Genomic DNA, 17,581 nt, shown 5'->3' on the forward strand with positions numbered 1-17,581 from the left:
ACGACGGAGGATGAGAGGAGATGTGATAGAGGTATATAAGATTATGAGAGGCGTGGACAGCCAGCATCTTTTCCCCAGGGTGGCAATGGCCAATACTAGAGGTCACCTGTTTAAGGTGTGTGGAGGAAAGTTCAGGGGATATGTCAGAGGTAGGTTTTTTTTTTACAGAGAGTGGTGTGTGCCTGGAATGCACTGCCAGGGGTGGTGGTCGGGGCTGATACAATAGGGTCATTTAAGAAACTATTAGATAGGCACATGGATGAAAGGAAAATAGAGGGTTATGGGAGGTGAAGTAGAGAGGGGGATAGATTGAATGGGGGTAAGGTTTATATAGGTCAGCACAACATCATGGGCCGAAGGGCCCGTACTGTGCTGTACTGTTCTATGTTCAAGGAGGCAGCACTTATACCATCGCTGATTAGCACCAGAGAAAACTACCTAGAGGGCATCTTCTTCCCTGGTATTAAAATCCCTCAGCCTGATAAGTATAAAAAAACTTCAAAGTAATTTGAAGAGGGTTCAAAGGAAAAGCGTAATCGTGGAAAAGCCCTTAATCCTGGTGCAGAAACACAATCCACGGCCAATTATTCACGCTCTGGGTGGCCATTTTACACTTGCAGGACAGGCAATAGCAAACCAGCAGCATGCTTTACATCCAATCTCAAGTGTTGCACTGAGTCATACAGCCGGGAAACAGGCCCTTCAGCCCACCGAGTCCATGACTATCATTAAGCACCCATTTATAGTCATCCTATTTTATTCTCCCCACATTCCCATCAATTCCCTCCAGATCCAAGATATCTTTATTAGTCACATATACATCGAAACAACCAGTGAAATGCATCTTTTGTGTAGACTATTCTGGGGGCAGCCCGCAAGTGTTGCCACGCTTCCGGCGCCAACATAGCATGCCCACAACTTCCTAACCCGTACGTCATTGGAACCATAGAACCATACAGCACAAAACAGGCCCTTCGGCCCACCGTGTCGTGCCGTCCATCAGACCACCCTCACACTACCTAACCCCCTCCTCCCGCATATCCCTCTATCTCACGTTCCTCCATATGCCTATCCAACAAGCTCTTGAACCTGTTCAATGTATCTGCCTCCACCACCATCCCAGGCAGTGCATTCCATGCACCAACCACTCTTTGGGTGAAAAACCTCCCTCTGACATATCCCCTGAACCTCCCACCCATAACCTTAAAGCCATGACCTCTCGTCTTGAGCATTGGTGCCCTGGGAAGGAGGCGCTGACTGTCTACTCTATCTATTCCTCTCAATATTTTATATACCTCTATCATGTCTCCTCTCATCCTCCTCCTTTCCAGTGATAAAGCCCTAGCACCTTAAGCCTCTCCTCATATTCAATACTCTCCAATCCAGGCAGCATCCTGGTAAATCTCCTCTGCACCCTCTCCAATGCCTCCACATCCTTCCTATAATGAGGCGACCAGAACTGAACACAGTACTCTAAATGTGGCCTAACTAGAGTTTTGTAAAGCTGCATCATAACCTCGCGGCTCTTAAACTCAATCCCACGACTTATGAAAGCCAACATCCCATTGGCCTTCTTAACTGCTCTCTCCACCTGTGAGGCAACTTTCAACGAACTGTGAATATGAACCCCCAGATCCCTCTGCTCCTCCACACTGCCAAGTACCTTGCCGTTTACCCTGAAAAGTGTACCACCTCACACTTCTCCGGATTGAACTCCATCTGCCACTTGTCAGCCCAGCTCTGCATCCTATCAATATCCCTCTGTAAGCTCCGACAGCCCTCCACACTATCCACAACACTGCCTATCTTAGTGTCGTCCGCAAATTTACTAACCCAGCCCTCCACCCCCTCATCTAAGTCATCTATAAATATCACAAAAAGTAGAGGTCCCAGAACCGATCCCTGCGGGACACCACTAGTCTGCCTTCCAATCCGAGGGCACTCCTTCCACCACAACCCTCTGCTTTCTACATGCAAGCCAATTCCTAATCCACAAAGCCAAGCTTCCTTGGATCCCTTGGCCTCTGACCTTCTGAAGAAGCCTACCATGAGGAACCTTATCAAATGCCTTACTAAAATCTATGTAAACCACATCCACCACACTGCCCTCATCAATGTGGGAGGAATGTGGGAGGAAACTGGAGCACCCGGAGGAAACCCATGCAGTCACAGGGAGAACGTACAAACTCCTTACAGACAGCGGCCAGAATAGAACCCAGGTCGCTGGCGCTGTAACAGCGTTACGCTAACCACTACGCTACCGTGCCTGCCCAACCACTCACCTACACACTAGGGACAATTTACAGCGGCCGATTAACCAACCCACCCAGACGGATCCCAGGGAAAAGTGCAAACTCTACACAGTCAGAATTGAACCAGCGTCACTAGAACAATGAGGCAGCAGCTCTGCTAGCTGCACCACTCTACCAGCCCTCTTTTCCAGCTTTTATTTTCATCAGTTTGCTATCAGAGTTTACAGAGGGCACCTGCTTCTCTCTCTCTTTTGACACTGAGGATACAGATCAACATCGTTCCTCTTTATGCCAGCCAGTATGAGCGAACAGAGTGAATGCTGTAGCCTGCTCACCAGACTGAATGGCGTCCACATTGCCGGGGCTAAGCTGTCGGAGGTGAGTGCTGCTGCCCTTTCGCACATCCTCGGTGTCATTATAACGCCTCATCCAGTAGTTTAGCTCTTCTCGGTCTGCCTCCTGGCAGCGACAGAGGACGGCCAGCGAGCGCCGGGTCTTCTCCACCATGTCCATGATGCAGTTCAGGAGCTGGAAGTAAACAGAATGCTTTCGTTCCTATGTGACCGACCTCCAACGGCTGCACCTTGAAACAACAACATCCAGTGGGGACTCCCAACACCTCCCAATCGGAAACCAGGCGTTTATGGGGACAAGTCCCAGACTGCCAGCCAATAGGAACAAGTGTGGAGATTGACCGTAACCACCCCCAAACACAAATTGGTGGGACACGAATATAGTCATAGAGCACAAAAAACGGGCCTTTCAGCCTAACTGGTCCATGCCGACCAAGATTCCCATCTAAGGTGGTCCCATCTGCCTGCATTTGGCCCATATCCCTCTAAACCTTTCCTAACCATGTACCTGTCCAAATACCTTTCAAATGTTAATGTACCTACCTCAACCACTTCCTCTGGCATCTCATTCTGTATACTGACTACCCTCTGGATGAAAACATTTCCCATCAGGTTCCTATTAAATCTCTCCCCCATCTCACCTTAAACCTAGGCCCTCTAGTTCTTGATTCCCCCTGAGAAAGAGACTGTGTGCATTCACCCTATCTATGCCCCTCATGATTTGAGCATGTACAATCCAATTTCCTGCTTTATAAACAAAATATTACAAATGGTGGAAATCTGAAATAAAAATTCATGAGGATATTACCAGGATTGGAGGGCTTGAGTTATAAGGAGAGGATGGATAGGCTGGGACTTCTTTGCCTGTTGCGTAGGAGGCTGAGGGGTGACATTATAGAGGTTTATAAAATCATGAGGGGGATAGATAAGGTGACTACACACAGTCTTTTTCCCTGGTTAGAGAGTCTAAAACTAGAGGGCATAGGCTTAAGATGAGAAGGGAAAGAGTTAAAAGGGACCTGAGGGGCAACATTTTCAGACAGAGGGTGGTGGGTAGATGGAACGAGCTGCCAGAAGTAGTGGTTGAGGTGGGTACAACTACAACGTTAAAAGACATTTGGATTGGGATTGCAGAACGCAGACAAGGTGACCGTTTCGCAGAACACTTGCGCTCTGTCCGTAACCGCGATCTGCATCTCCCCGTTGCCAGTCACTTCAGCTCCCCCTCCCGCACTATCACTGATATGTCAGTCCTCGGCCTCCTCCACTGCCAGGGGAATTCCAAGCGCAAACTGGAGGAACAGCACCTCATTTTCCGTCTTGGAACCTTGCAGCCCAACAGCATGAACACTGAATTCTCCCACTTTAAGTAATCCCCACACCCCTTCCCCACCCCCCCCCCACCCCACCCCACCCTGCTTCGTCTCTTATTCCCTTTCCTAGCCTCTTTTTTTTCGTTTCTCTCCTTACCTTTGACCCATCCCCCGGTGGATCTGCTCTCCTCTCCTCCCCTGCACCTGCCTATCACCATCTCTTACCTGCATCTACTTATCACCACCCTGTGCCCACCCTGCCTCCCCTCTTTTGTCCACCTATCACTGCTCTGTTTTTCCTCCTATATATTGGGCTTCCCCTTTTCCTATCTTCAGTCCTGACCCGAAACACTGACCGCCTGCTTTCCTCCACGGATGCTGCCTGGCCTGCTGAGTTCCTCCAGCATCATCGTGTTTTTCATCTAGATTCCAGCATCTGCAGTCCTTTATTTCTTTGGATTGGAAAGTTTAGAGGGATGTGGGCCAAACACAGGGTAATGGGACTGTCTCAAGTAGACAGCTCGGAAGGCATGGACGAGTTAGTCTGAAGGGCCTGTTTCCCTGCTGTATAACTCTACGACTCTAAAAACAGAAAATGCTGGAAATAATCAGCATCTGTAGAGAGAGAAACAGTCAATATTTCAGGTCCAAATAAATCAGAAGTTCTGAGGAGACATCATAGACCTGAAACCTAACTCCCTCTACAGATGCTGCCTGACCAATTGAGTATTTCTAGCATTTTCAGTTTTCAGTTCCAATCTCCCCCCTCTTTTGAAACTTGTTGGATGAAATAGAAAGCTTCCATTGTCGTAATGAACACTGAGTTTAAAAACATAAAAGAAACATTTAAGATTATGTAGAAAAATCTTGAACATTCTTCCTTCTGTCAATTGTGCTACGAACTACAATAGCCAAACTCCCAGTTACTCAAACTCCTCAGGGTTTTGTTCCATCTCAATCTGTAACTTCAGCCCATTATGACACCCTACCCACAAGTGAGGACACTTTGGCAGATTCCTCTGCAGTTACAGAGCATATCAGGACAGGGAACATTTAGCTTAAATTGCCTGCATCTAAATGGGTCAAACTTCAGTAGAACCATTTGTGAATCAGAAGGTTATGGAAGAGAGTAAATAGGACAAGAGGTAAATTGCTGAGGTCCACAGAAACGGATCATTTAACAGGCACAGGGCAAGTTGATAAGGTGGTTTGTAGATGGAGGCACTGAATGTAAAAGAAAGAATTCACCCCAGAACATCACAAATCCCTGATTAATTGCCGGCTGGACTAATGTGAGAGGAGGTAAAGGTCTTGGAAAAAGTATCCAAACAGTTTAGAAGAATGCTTTCAAGTACCTTGCAAAGCAACTACCTCTACCACTTAGAAGGTCAAGGGCAGGAATACGACCCCCCCCAGTTCACACACCATCCTGATATTTACCATCCCTTCATCATTGCTGGGTCTACATCCTGGAACTCTTTCTACACAGCACCGTGGGAATACCCCTACCTGAAAGGACAGCAGTGGTTTAAGAAAGTGCCTCACCACCACCTTCTGAAAGAAAATTAGGAATAGACAATAAATGCTGGCATTGCCCACAATACCCTGATCCTGTAACTTCACTAAACAAATGTAACCAGGGCCAAGAACTTGCTCTGTAGCTATAACACTATATTCTGCATTCTGCTTCTCCTTTTTACTACTGTACTTATGTATGGAATAATCTATCTGAATGGCACGCAAACAAAAGCTTTTCGCTGTACATCGGTGAGACCCGACGCTGATTGGGTGACCGCTTCGTCGAGCAATTTCGCTCCGTCCATCGCGACAGCCAGGACCTCCTGGTGGCCATCCACTTCAATTCCACATCCCACTCTCACACTGACATGTCCATCCACAGCCTCCTTTACTGCCACGTTGAGACCAGATGCAGGTTGGAGGAACAACACCTCATATTCTGTCTTGGGAGTCTCCAACCTGATGACCTTAACATCGATTTCTCTAAATTCCAGTAACCCCTCCCCTTCATTTTCTTCCCCCCCCCCCCCAACTCCTTTGCCTTCCCTTATTCCTGTGGCTCCCTTTCTCCGCATTGATGACCTGCCCATCTCCTCTCCTCCCCTCCCCCATCCTTTATTCCATGGTCCACTGTCCTCTCCCACCGGATTCCTTCTTCTTCAGCCCTTTGCCTCTTTTACCTATCACCTCTCAGCTTATTACATCTTCTCCCCCTACCACACCCACTTACCACCCCCCTTTCACCTGGACTCACCCATCCCCTGCCTGCTTGTGCTCCTCCCCCTCCCCCACTTTCTTATTCTGGCTTCTGCCCTCTTCCTTTCCAGTCCTGATGAAGGGTTTCGGCCTGAGACGTCGACTGTTTATTTCCCTCCATGGATGCTGCCTGACCCGCTGAGTTCCTCCAGCACTTTTTGTGTATTGCTCCAGATTCCAGCATCTGCAGAATTTCTTGTGTCAATGAATCTTGGTACATGCAATTCTAGAAAAGCTGGGAATGTTCTCCTTGGAGCAGAGGGCATTAAGACATAATCTAATCGAGCTTTTTAAGATGATGAGAAGTTTTTGATGGAGACAAAGCATTTCCTCGAACAATCAAAAGAAAGAAAATGTACAATTGTTGTAAAAAGGTCTAGATAAGTAATGATAACTGTTCCCATTTAGAAAGGGGTCAGGATCATAAATGCCCTTCCTGAACAGGTTAAAACTGCTTCCGTCAATAATTGTAAGCAAAAGTTTGGTTGGCCCATGTGGTTAAGTCATGGATAAAAAGCAGGGCTGGCATAGGCAAGATGGGTTAAACAGTCTCCTTCTATTATTCTTTGACAGCAGGAGAACTGAGGACCTACATGATCCAAATGCTTCCATTCTTCAGCCCACTCCCGATCAGTCAGTCGATGATCGATCATTTCCTCCTGATACACCCCACGGGATCCTGCTGCAAAATAACCAAAAGGAGGAAAAGAAATGTTTGAGGCTTGAAAATGGCATTTATAAGAATTGCTTGAGTTTTTTTGCAAAAAAGGGCTTGCCAACCCCTTGAAGGGTTTGGCAGAAGCTTTAGAAAGAGACATCCAGTGAGTTAAGTATATAACTTGACAGGCCAGTGAGATAAGAAGTGATGAATAGATACCAGAAAGTGCAAACGTTAACAACATATGCACTGCCAACAAACTCTGCTTTCCTTTGAGGTACGCTTTATCTTGCAAAACATTAATGTTTGGCATGACAAAAGTAAATGTCTGTGAAGGGGATCCTGCTATCTGCACCTCTTAAATTTTATTTTAAAATCCACTTTCTCCCATGTTTGTTTAACTGGTCCAGTGTGTCTGTCTGTGAGATGAATTGACAGGGTTTCTCTAAGGAACCTCACACCCAGTAGGGCTGCCATACTAAAGCCAGTCACCGCTGCGGTAGTTCCCTGGTACCTCGTCCAGGAGAACCTCCTTCAGACACGAGCCTGGTGAAGCAGAAGATATCAGTTGTTGTGTGAGGAGGGCAGAGAGCGTCCCAGGTGAGGGGACCCTGTTCCGAGCCTACGCTCTTCACGAAGGCCATTGGAAAACCAAGCTGATGGCTTTTCCTCTCTCTCTCTTCAAAACCAACATCACTGATGCCAGTGAGAGCTCTCCAGCCTGACAGAATTAGCTCAACGGGTAGCCCTCTCAGCTTCACATCATAAGATGGTGGGTTTGAGTCTCCATCGAGACAACTCTAGGTTGGAACCCTAGCCCCAGTACTGAAGGAGTGCCTCACTGTTGTCTTAAGGCCCTGTTGCATAAGGTACCCCTTGGCTATAATTGGTGGAGTGCTTCCATTATGCTGGACAATATAAGACAAGATTTCTTCAGTAGTCACATGTACATCGAAACACACAGCGAAATGCATCTTTTGCGTAGAGTGTTCTGGGGGCAGCCCGCAAGTGTCGCCACGCTTCCGGCGCCAACATAGCATGCCCACAACTTCCTAACCCGTACGTCTTTGGAATGTGGGAGGAAACCGGAGCATCCAGAGGAAACCCACGCAGACAGAGGGAGAACGTACAAACTCCTTACAGACAGTGACGGGAATTGAACCTGGGTCGCTGGTGCTGTAATAGCGTTATGCTAACCGCTACACTACCGTGCCTGCCCGTCAAACCCTCAATCATTATTACAATAAGGGAGTTATGGCTGGTTGGTCACACTAAATGCTCTATATTGTGGAGGCAATGCCCTGTACACTACAAAATTCATTCTGTTGGCCTCAACGAAGAGAATTTTGGAGGGAAGAGTAGAACATACTGACACCATCATACAGCGTGTTCAACTGCTCTGCCAGGCGATGTATTCCTAGGCAAGATGATCTCAACGGAGTTTGTGGGATCTTGCTGTGCACACATTAGCTGTTGCTTTTCTTACCTTTCTGGCTCCACGGGGCTTTGGGAGCTCCTGGAGCCAAGAAATGTGCTTTATAAACGTGTGTCCTTTCCCTCCAATTAACCCACATTGCAACAGAGGCTCTCTCCACAGCTACCCTCGGCACTGATGGTAGGGATAGCTGCTGCTAGCAGAGCCCTGACACCCGAACCACTCACCATGATGTCTGTGCCGGTCCCTGTACTCAGGAAGTCTCTGTGGGTCTCTGTACAGGTGGCTCATGGCCACGTCATCCAGGCTGTAGTGCTGCAGAGGGGGAGGAGTTGGGTGCAGTTGGCCGTTGGGTGGGGGTGGTAAGCTGACGCTTGGGCTGTGGCGCTGGGCGGGGCTGATCGTACATACTCGCTTGGCCGGAGGGTCGCGGTCAAAGCCATTTTCTTTATTCCTGAGGGAATAACATCACAGTGAATAAGCATAGCTTTCAGGAGGAAGAAACACCGTCGACAAACAAGACAGATATTGGCCGGGAAGAACATTCATTGCCCTTCACGGTACCCCGAGAAAGAGGCGAGACCTCAGCTTCACATCTTATCTGAAAGACAGCACCTCCCACAGTGCAGCACTCCCTCGGTACCACAGAGGAGGTTGGCATGTGATAGGTGGACAAAAGAGGGAAGGCGAGGTGGGCACAGGGTGGCGATAGGTAGATGCAGGTGAGAGATAGCGATAGGCAGGTGCGGGGGAGGTGGGGAGAGTAGATCCACCGGGGGACGGGTCAACAGTACGGAGAGAAAGGGCAGGCAGACAGGATTAGCTTGGATTGGCACTGACTGCATGTGCCAAAGGCTGGTTCTTGTGCTGTACTGTTCTATATTCTATTTTCCCTCAGTTGAGGGGTCGAGAAAACAGTGATAGAAGAAGTAGAGGGGAGATGAGGGAAAAAAGTGCACAGCCAGGAGCAGTGGATGGTAGGGACAGAACCCTCCACCAGATTTCAAAAGTGCCTGGATGTGTACTTGCAGAGCTGTGACTGACAGCTCTGGGCCCAGTGCTGGGATTGGGTTAGGCAGTTCCTTTGTGACTGGTATGGAAAGGATGGGCTGAACCTTCTTCTGACCATCCCACTTTATTTCAGTCCAGATGAAGGGTCTCGACCCGAAACATCGACTGTCCATTTCCCTCCACAGATGCTGCCTGAGTTCCTCCAGCGCTTTGTGTGTGGCTCCAGATTCCAACGTCTGCAGTCTCTCTTGTGTCTCTACTTTATTTCTTGATGGTTTGTCCTTTGGTAAACTTCCTGCAGCACTGTGAATGACCTCAGAATCATAGATCACAGGGGGTTGGGCGAACAAGTGCATGTGGTTGGGAAGTAGAAGCTGAAGATACTTTGGGATGAATTGGTACATTACAAGTGCTATATAAGTGCAGGTTCTTGTTGCTGTTGAGCAGATAGCTTAGTACCTTGAGCGATTCAACTCCATTATCTTTGAACAATACAGATGGAGGCTATTTGGCCCATTGAGTCCATGCCAGCTCCAAGGAAAGCAATCCCATTAGTCCCATTCCCCCCTCCCTATTTCCCTGTACCTCTGCAATACATCCTCCCTCATGCATGCCCATCAACTTGCCTTTGATTATTCAAGCCATTAACCAAGAGATATTTTACAAAAGTCAATTCACCCTTATAGAGATGTATAAAATCATGAGGGGCAAAGGTAAGACCATATGACCACAAGACATAGGTGCAGAATTAGGCCATTCAGCCCATCGAGTCTGCTCTGCCATTCAATCATGGCTGATTTATTTTTCCCTCTCAACCCCATTCTTCTGCCTTCTCCCTGTAACTTTTGACACCCTTACTGATCAAGAACCTATCAACCTCCACTTTAAATATCCCCAAAGACTGGGCCTCCACAGCCATCTGTGGCAATGAATTCCACAGATTCACTACCCTCTGGCTAAAGAAATTCCTCCTCATCTCTGTTCTAAAGGAACATCCTTCTATTCTGAGACTGTGCCCTCTGGTCCTAGACTCTCCCACTACTGGAAACACCCTCTCCACGTCCACTCTATCCAGGCCTTTCAATATTCGGTAGGTTTCAATAAGATCCCTCCTCATTCTTTTAAACTCCAACGAGTACAGGCCCATAGCCATCAAAAGCTCCTCATACGTTAACCCTTTCACCCCCGGGATCATTCTTGTAAACCTCCTCTGGACCGTCTCTAACACCAACATATCCTTCCTTAGATATGGGGCCCAAAACTGCTCACAATACTCCAAATGTGGTCTGACGAATGCCTTATAAAGTCTCAGCATTACATCCTTGCTTTTATATTCTAGTCCTCGCAAAACGAATCCTAACATTGCATTTGCCTTCCTTACTACTGACTCAACCTTCAAGCTAACCCTTAGGGAATCCTGCACTAGGACTCCCAAATCCCTTAGCACTTCCGATTTCGGAATTCTCTCCCTGTTTAGAAAATAGTCTACACCTTTATTCCTTCTGCCAAAGTGCATGACCTTACACTTCCCTACGCTGTATTCCATCTGCCACTGGAAGTGTGGCACCAGAAGCCTGGCAACACTTGCGGGCTGCCTCCAGAACACTACGCACTGTGTGTTTCGATGTACATGTGACTAATAAAGATCTTATCTTACTATCTTATCACTTCTTTGTCCATTCTCCCAACCTGTCCAAGTCCTTCTGCAGACTTCCTGCTTCCTCAACACCACCTGCCCCTCCACCTATCTTTGTATCATCCGCAAACTTGGCCACAAAGCCATCAATTCCATCATCCAGATCATTAACATATAACATGAAAAGCAGTGGACCCAACACCAACCCTTGCGGAACACCACTAGTCACCAGCAGCCAACCACAAAAGGCCCCCTTTATTCCCACACTTTGCCTTCTGCCAGTCAGCCAATCTTCTATCCATGCTAGTACCTTTCCTGTAATACCATGGGCTCCTATCTTGTTTAGCAGCCTCATGTGTGGCACCTCCTCAAAGGCCTTCTGAAAATCCAAGTAAACAACATCCACTGACTCTTGAGAAACAAAGGACTGCAGATGCTGGAATCTAGATGAAATACATGATGGTGCTGGAGGAACTCAGCAGGCCAGGCAGCATCCGTAGAGAAAAGCAGGCAGTCAAATCCTGTCTATATCCTTCCATTCCCTGCCTGCCTAAATGCCTCGTAAACATTGCTATCGTAATAGGTCCTTCCCAATTATTCTATCAACATCCCTTCTAATTCTATGCAAACTCCTGCCACCCCAGCAAACCTCTGCTGTTCCAAAGAGAACAACCCCAGTCTGTCCAAACTTTCCTCATCACAACATCCTTGTAAACCTCCTCTGCACTGTATCCAGGCCAGGATCCATGGCTGAGACCTATCCCTAACCTTACCATCCAATATTCCGGAATCCAAATACTAAGTTCAGGGTGAAGTTCAGGGATCACTCCTACTGCATTAATGAACTTGCACCAAGAGGCCTCTTAAACGCCTCAGTAAGTATGACTCAATATTTAGCCCCAGCCGAGTGATTCACCACTCCTGCTTCAACATTCATTGTTATGATAAAAGCTGGCTTGTCCAATTTTGGTGAGCAATTTTTTCTGGCATTTTTATTCTGTAATCTTATTGGAATGTCAAACACTCCTCCCCCCCACTCGCCCCAGCTCAGCCCCCAGGAACTCTGCTTTTTGGTACTTGGCTAAAAGGTGCTTGGATCAGATCCAGTCTCACTGAATTCTCTCATCAGCTGAGGCAAGTATAAACTGCATCACTTAAGGTTTCCCTGTAGCAGGTTGGCAACACAGACTGTTACATACTTGGCTGAACCAAAGGCAGATAAGGTGTTCCAAAAATGAAATGTCCATTTACATGCTCCAGAACATTTCCTATCAAATGGTTATCCATCTTAGTAAATATCTAGAAGAGGAAGCCCAGAGATAGTGAGACGGATGACATACAGCCATGTTTTCCTTTCTTTGTCAAGAGTGACAGACATGTCCTTTCCAAGTTATGACAGGGTTCTGTTCCTGTGAACAAGTCGGAAATGCGGCCTCCAGCCCAGTTCCCACACGGCAGAAGATGCCTGCAGCCCCTCAGTAGCCAGCAAATCCATCCTGATGGTCTCCTAAACGATCGCCTGTATGTGAGGGCTGTACATAAGCTGGGCGTCCGAAACCTTGGGAGGAACTGCACTCCACTTATTGGCTGAGACATCAAACACAAGAGCAGGGAACATTGTCCTTTAGCCTTCAGGTTTCACCCAAAGCTCTGAGCTACATTGCCCCACATTTAATGTGTCGCTTGTGTCTTCTCTCTTTCTAACTGCCCTCATTAATATATTAGCCACAGCAGGTCAGGCAGCATCCGTCAACGTTTCAGGTCAAGACCCTTCATCTGGACTGAAAGGTAGCAGGGAGATAGCCTGTGTAAAGTGGAGGAGGGAAAGGGTGGGGAAGAGCTGGCAGGTGACAGGTGGATCCAGGTGAGGAGAGGTGACAGGCAGATAGGGGAGGGGAGAGTGGGAACAGTGCCAGAAGTTGGGAGGTGATTGGTGGAGGCAACAGAGGGCTGCAGATGATGGAATCTGATGTTCTGAGCATTGAATTCTCCAATTTCTGGTAAACTGCCTCCCCTGCCCCCTTTCTCCCTTCTCCTGATCTACCCCGTTCCTCCTACACCCACCCCAGACCCCCATTACCCCGTCTCTTTCCCCTCCTCCACTCACTGCCTCTGCCCGTCCCCCACACACTCCTCCCACTGGTTCCTCTCCCCCACTGTTCCCACCCGCTCACCCCCACCTCCCTCCCTCGCTTTCATGCTCCAACTTCCTCTGCTGTCAGATTCCATCATCGTTGATGCCTCCACCCATCCCCCCCCACCCCTCACCTGGATCCACGTCCCCTGACAGCTCTTGCTCCACCCCTTCCCGTCACCCTCTTTATACTGGCCATCTCCCCTCTACCTTTCAGTCTAGATGGAGGGCCTCAACCCAAAACGTCGACTTTCCACTTCCCTCCACAGATGCTGCCTGACCCTCTGAGTCCCTCCAGCATCTTACTTTTTCGCTACAGATTCTGGTATCTGCAGTCTCCTGTGTCTGCTGTATTCCATTTATTGGCTGAGACAGCAAAAGCCTGAAAGCACATACCACCAGGACAGCTTCTATCCTGCTGTTATAAGACTATTGACCTAGTACGATAAAATGGACTCTTGACCTCACGATCTACCTCGTCACGGCCTTGCACCTTACTGTCCACCTGCACTGCACTTTCTCTGTAACTGTAACACTTTACTCTGCATTCTGTTATTGTTTTTCCCTTGTACTACCTCAATGCACTGTCGTAATGAAACGTAAGATGTAAGATATCTTAATTAGTCACATGTACATCGAAACACACAGTGAAATGCACCTTTTGCGTAGAGTGCTCTGGGGGGCAGCCTGCAAGTGTCGCCACGCTTCCGGCGCCAACACAGCATGCCCACAACTTCCTAACCCGTACGTCTTTGGAATGTGAGAGGAAACCGGGGCACCCGGAGGAAACCCACACAGACACGGGGAGAACGTACAAACTCCTTACAGACAGCTCTGTATGGATGACATGCAAAGCAAGGTTTTTCACTGTACCTCGGTACATGTGACAATAATAAACCAATTTACCATTTTCCAAATTTACAAGAGCAGGGAACATTGTCCTTTAGCTTTCAGGTGTCACCCACAGCTCTGAGCTACATCTCACAGCATTTAACGTGTCCCTTTGTGATGTTTACTCTTTGTAACTGCCCTCGTTAATCTCTTAACCTATCATCTCTGTAAACACTGGGATCATCTGGGCAACCCTGACGCCACCCCATCCACCACTCCCCAACCCTCTCTGCAACTATCTTGTTTCCTTTTCTGGTTCTGACGATATGGCTTCCACCTGAAATGTTAACTCTTGTTTCTCTTGCTGCAGGCGCTGCCTGACCTGCTGAGTGTTCCTAGCATTTTCTGTTTCTACATGAGAGCAGGGGGTTTCACACGAGAACCACATACAATGTTGGGAAGGTGACTGCTGCAACATGTACAGTCTGATCATCACATTACTGCAAGGGCGTGACCACATGACACGATGCAAAGGTTTGCAAAGTTGTTGCCAAGGCAGACTGGGAAACATTGGCTGGTCTGGGACTGTTTTACTTGGAACAGAGGAGAAGTAATTGACGTGTATAAAGTTACAAAAGACCTTGAAGGGTGAAGAGATTTCCTTAGAAGTGAGCTGAGTAAATGGGGAGTGTTGTTTAACAATTAAAAAGGGTTAGAAGGGAAATGAGACAAAGATTTTCTTCCAGGTGGAAGAAGGAGGTCTCGAACTCACTGCTTGGAAGGGTTGTGGAGGCAGAGATTCCCAGCACATTGAAGCATCTGGGTGAGCATTTGATGTGCTGTGGTCAACAGGGTTGTGGTACAAGGACTGAGATATGGATTCGTCTCAGTTGCTCTTTTCTAACTGGCACAAACACAATGGGCCCAATGATCTTTTGCAAGACAAAGTCGAAGTCGAGTTTATAAGCACAAGTACATGTGTGCACAGGTGTAATGGAAATCTTACTTGCAGCAGCATCACAGGCACACAGCATCAGAGACACAACGTTTGCAAGAAAAACATAAATTATTCAAGGAAAGAACACAATTTGAACCAAAAAAAAGTCCATTGTAGTGCAAAGTGGATGTACAAAAAAAACAAAGCATTGTAGTGCAAAGTGGTTAAAGTGGTCACAGTGTTGCTGTACTGAGGTAGTGATTAGGGTTGTGCAGGTTGGTTCAAGAACCGAATGGTTGAAGGGAAGTAGCTGTTCTTGAACCTGGTGGTGTGGGACTTCAGGCTTCTGTACCTCTGCGCATTTCCACGGAAATGCCTTGGCATTATAACACAAATTATTGGCGATTTGGAGTGGGGGCTTTGAAAAGAGGTGAGTCTCTGTCCGTGTGCTTGTGAGTTTCACCTTGCAGAGTCGGGAGTTGGAGCCAGATTTGGAGCAGGAGCTTTGAAAAGAGGTGATATAATGTTCTATGTTCTATTCTACCACTGCCCGGATTCCCAACGCAGTTGAGTGACATTTGCCACCTGCTTGTACATTTCTTTGCAAGAGTCACACTTATTCCCTGTTACATTTTAGTGGTCACACCTCAGAATAGCATGTGATCATATTCCTGAACATCCATTTCCTCCACCAATAGTGTACAGTGGCTGCAGTGTGTACCATCTACTGCAGTTACTCCCCTAGGTTATTCCAACAGCACCTTCCAAACCCACAACCCCTACCACCAAGAAGCACATTGGGAAACAGGTACATAGAACACCACCACTTGCAGGTTCCCTTCCAACTTGCATCCTGACTTAGAAATACATCGTTGATCCTTCATCACCGCTGGGTCAAAGTCCTGGAACTCCCTCCATGCGGAGCACCTTATCACCGCACCAACAAGTCAAAGCAGCTCAGCACCAAATTCACAGTAGTAATTAGGAATGGTTATTAAATGCCGATCGTGAAAATTTTTTTTAAAATTGCAGATGCTGGAAATCTGAAACAAAAACAGAAAATCCTGGAAAAACTCAGAGGTCAGGCAGCATCTGTGGAAAGAACTTTACCTCATAGAAGTGTATAAGATTATGACAGGCATAGATAGAGTAGACAGCGTTATCTATTAAGTCAATATGCAGCCTTAAATGTATGCCCTCCAGAATTGGACATTTTTTCCCAGGGTCAAAATGTTCAATACTAGAGGGCATGCATTTAAGGTAAGAGGGGGGAAAGTTCAAAAGAGGTGTGCGGGGCAAGTTTTTTTACACAGAGAGTGGTGGGTGCCTGGAGTGCGCTGCCAGGGTGGTGGTGGTGGAGGCAGATACAATAGAGGCGTTTAAGAGGCTCTTAGATAGGCACATGAATGTACAGAGAATGGAGGGATATGGCCATTGTGCAGGCAGAAGGGATTAGTTTATTTAGGTGCTTAATTATTGGTTTAATTAGTTTGGCACAACATTGTGGGCTGAAGGGCTGTACTGGTCTATGTTCCAAAGAGAAACAGTCAATGTTTCATCAGAACTAGGAAAAAGAGAGATGCAAGTTAGTTATTTTTGCTGAATTTTTCCAACATTTTCTGCTTTTGGTATTAAATACAGGCTTTGTCAATGGCAGCCACATCCTGTAAACAAATATAAGACCTCCTTGTCTCGAGCCGCATGCAGTGAGACACCCAGTGGGCACGTCGATCAGCGAGGATTGGACTTACCTCTCTGGGCTGCTCCTCTTCCCATTCTCGTTCACCTCCAGGAGATCCGTTGAGTTGACCGGGGATGTGGCGTTGGCATTCAGCAGCAGGTGCTCGTGCTGTGCCAGGTACTGAGCTGGCGTCTGCTTGGCAGAGCGAGCACAGTGCAGCAGTTCCCGTTGGAGCAGGGGCAGGTTGGCCTGGTAAAAGAGAGAGAGAGACCACACTGTGATTCACTGCCATCAGGCACCATGCACATCCAGGCAGCTCCACACTGTTTATGTGGAGCCTGTAATGCTTACATCCGATAACACACTTCATGGGAAAATTAGTAAATGAAATCTGATGTTCTATTAACCATGCAGATGAAAAGCTGCTCAAAGTGATGTTATAAGGAATATCTTACAGGAGGCAAGAGAGGTGAGCATGTTGAAACCCCCATCACCAAGTACAGACATCTGGAGATCCCCATCACTGTTGAGTACAGGCATCAGGGGAGCCCCATCACCACTGAGCATCAGGACAAGGAGACTCCCATCAATGTTGAGCACAGGCATCAGGAGACCCCCATCATCACTGAGTACAGGTTTAAGAAGAACCCATGATCATTGAGCAAAGGCATCAGAAGATCCCATCACCACTGAGTACAGGCATTAGAAGACCCCCATCACAAGTAGAGGCACCAGAAGACCTCCATCACTGTCAAGCACGGAGATGAAAAAATCAATTTTGCTATCAGCAGTCAAGTAAACGCTTTGCATATTAAGAAATAATTTTCTGATTTCTGATTTCACTGCTTCGATCTTCAGGTGTCTTGTGGTAATTGGTGTCTACTGGGGAACTACTGTGGAGTTAAGGTACAAATCCGCCAAGATCCCCTGGAAGGGCTGTGATACTCCTGGGGGTCTGCACTGGAACCTTTGCTGTGTTTGATCTAAATGATGTGGGTATGTAGGGAACGTTTCCAAACCCTGTGGACAACACAACATTTGGAGCTGTGGTAGAGAGCAAGGGCAG

The 17,581-nt window shown here is 47.4% G+C and overlaps 1 protein-coding gene across 7 annotated transcripts in view; it reads right to left on the minus strand.

Annotated features, from left to right (window-relative positions):
• LOC127578717 (protein CBFA2T1-like) overlaps window positions 1-17,581 on the minus strand; it is a 161,206-nt gene that overhangs the window by 24,661 nt on the left and 118,964 nt on the right. For 6 of the 7 annotated variants that reach the window (XM_052031086.1, XM_052031079.1, XM_052031085.1 and 3 more), the window contains 4 exons: window positions 16,586-16,764; window positions 8,513-8,739; window positions 6,786-6,874; window positions 2,588-2,780 (listed from right to left, as the gene is read on the minus strand). In XM_052031086.1, coding sequence (XP_051887046.1) covers window positions 2,588-2,780; window positions 6,786-6,874; window positions 8,513-8,739; window positions 16,586-16,764 — 688 coding nt within the window. The remainder of the gene's footprint in view (window positions 1-2,587; window positions 2,781-6,785; window positions 6,875-8,512; window positions 8,740-16,585; window positions 16,765-17,581) is intronic. The other variant, XM_052031080.1, reaches the window with a different exon arrangement.

This window comes from Pristis pectinata, chromosome 16, assembly GCF_009764475.1.
Source record: "Pristis pectinata isolate sPriPec2 chromosome 16, sPriPec2.1.pri, whole genome shotgun sequence".
NCBI lineage: Eukaryota > Metazoa > Chordata > Chondrichthyes > Rhinopristiformes > Pristidae > Pristis > Pristis pectinata.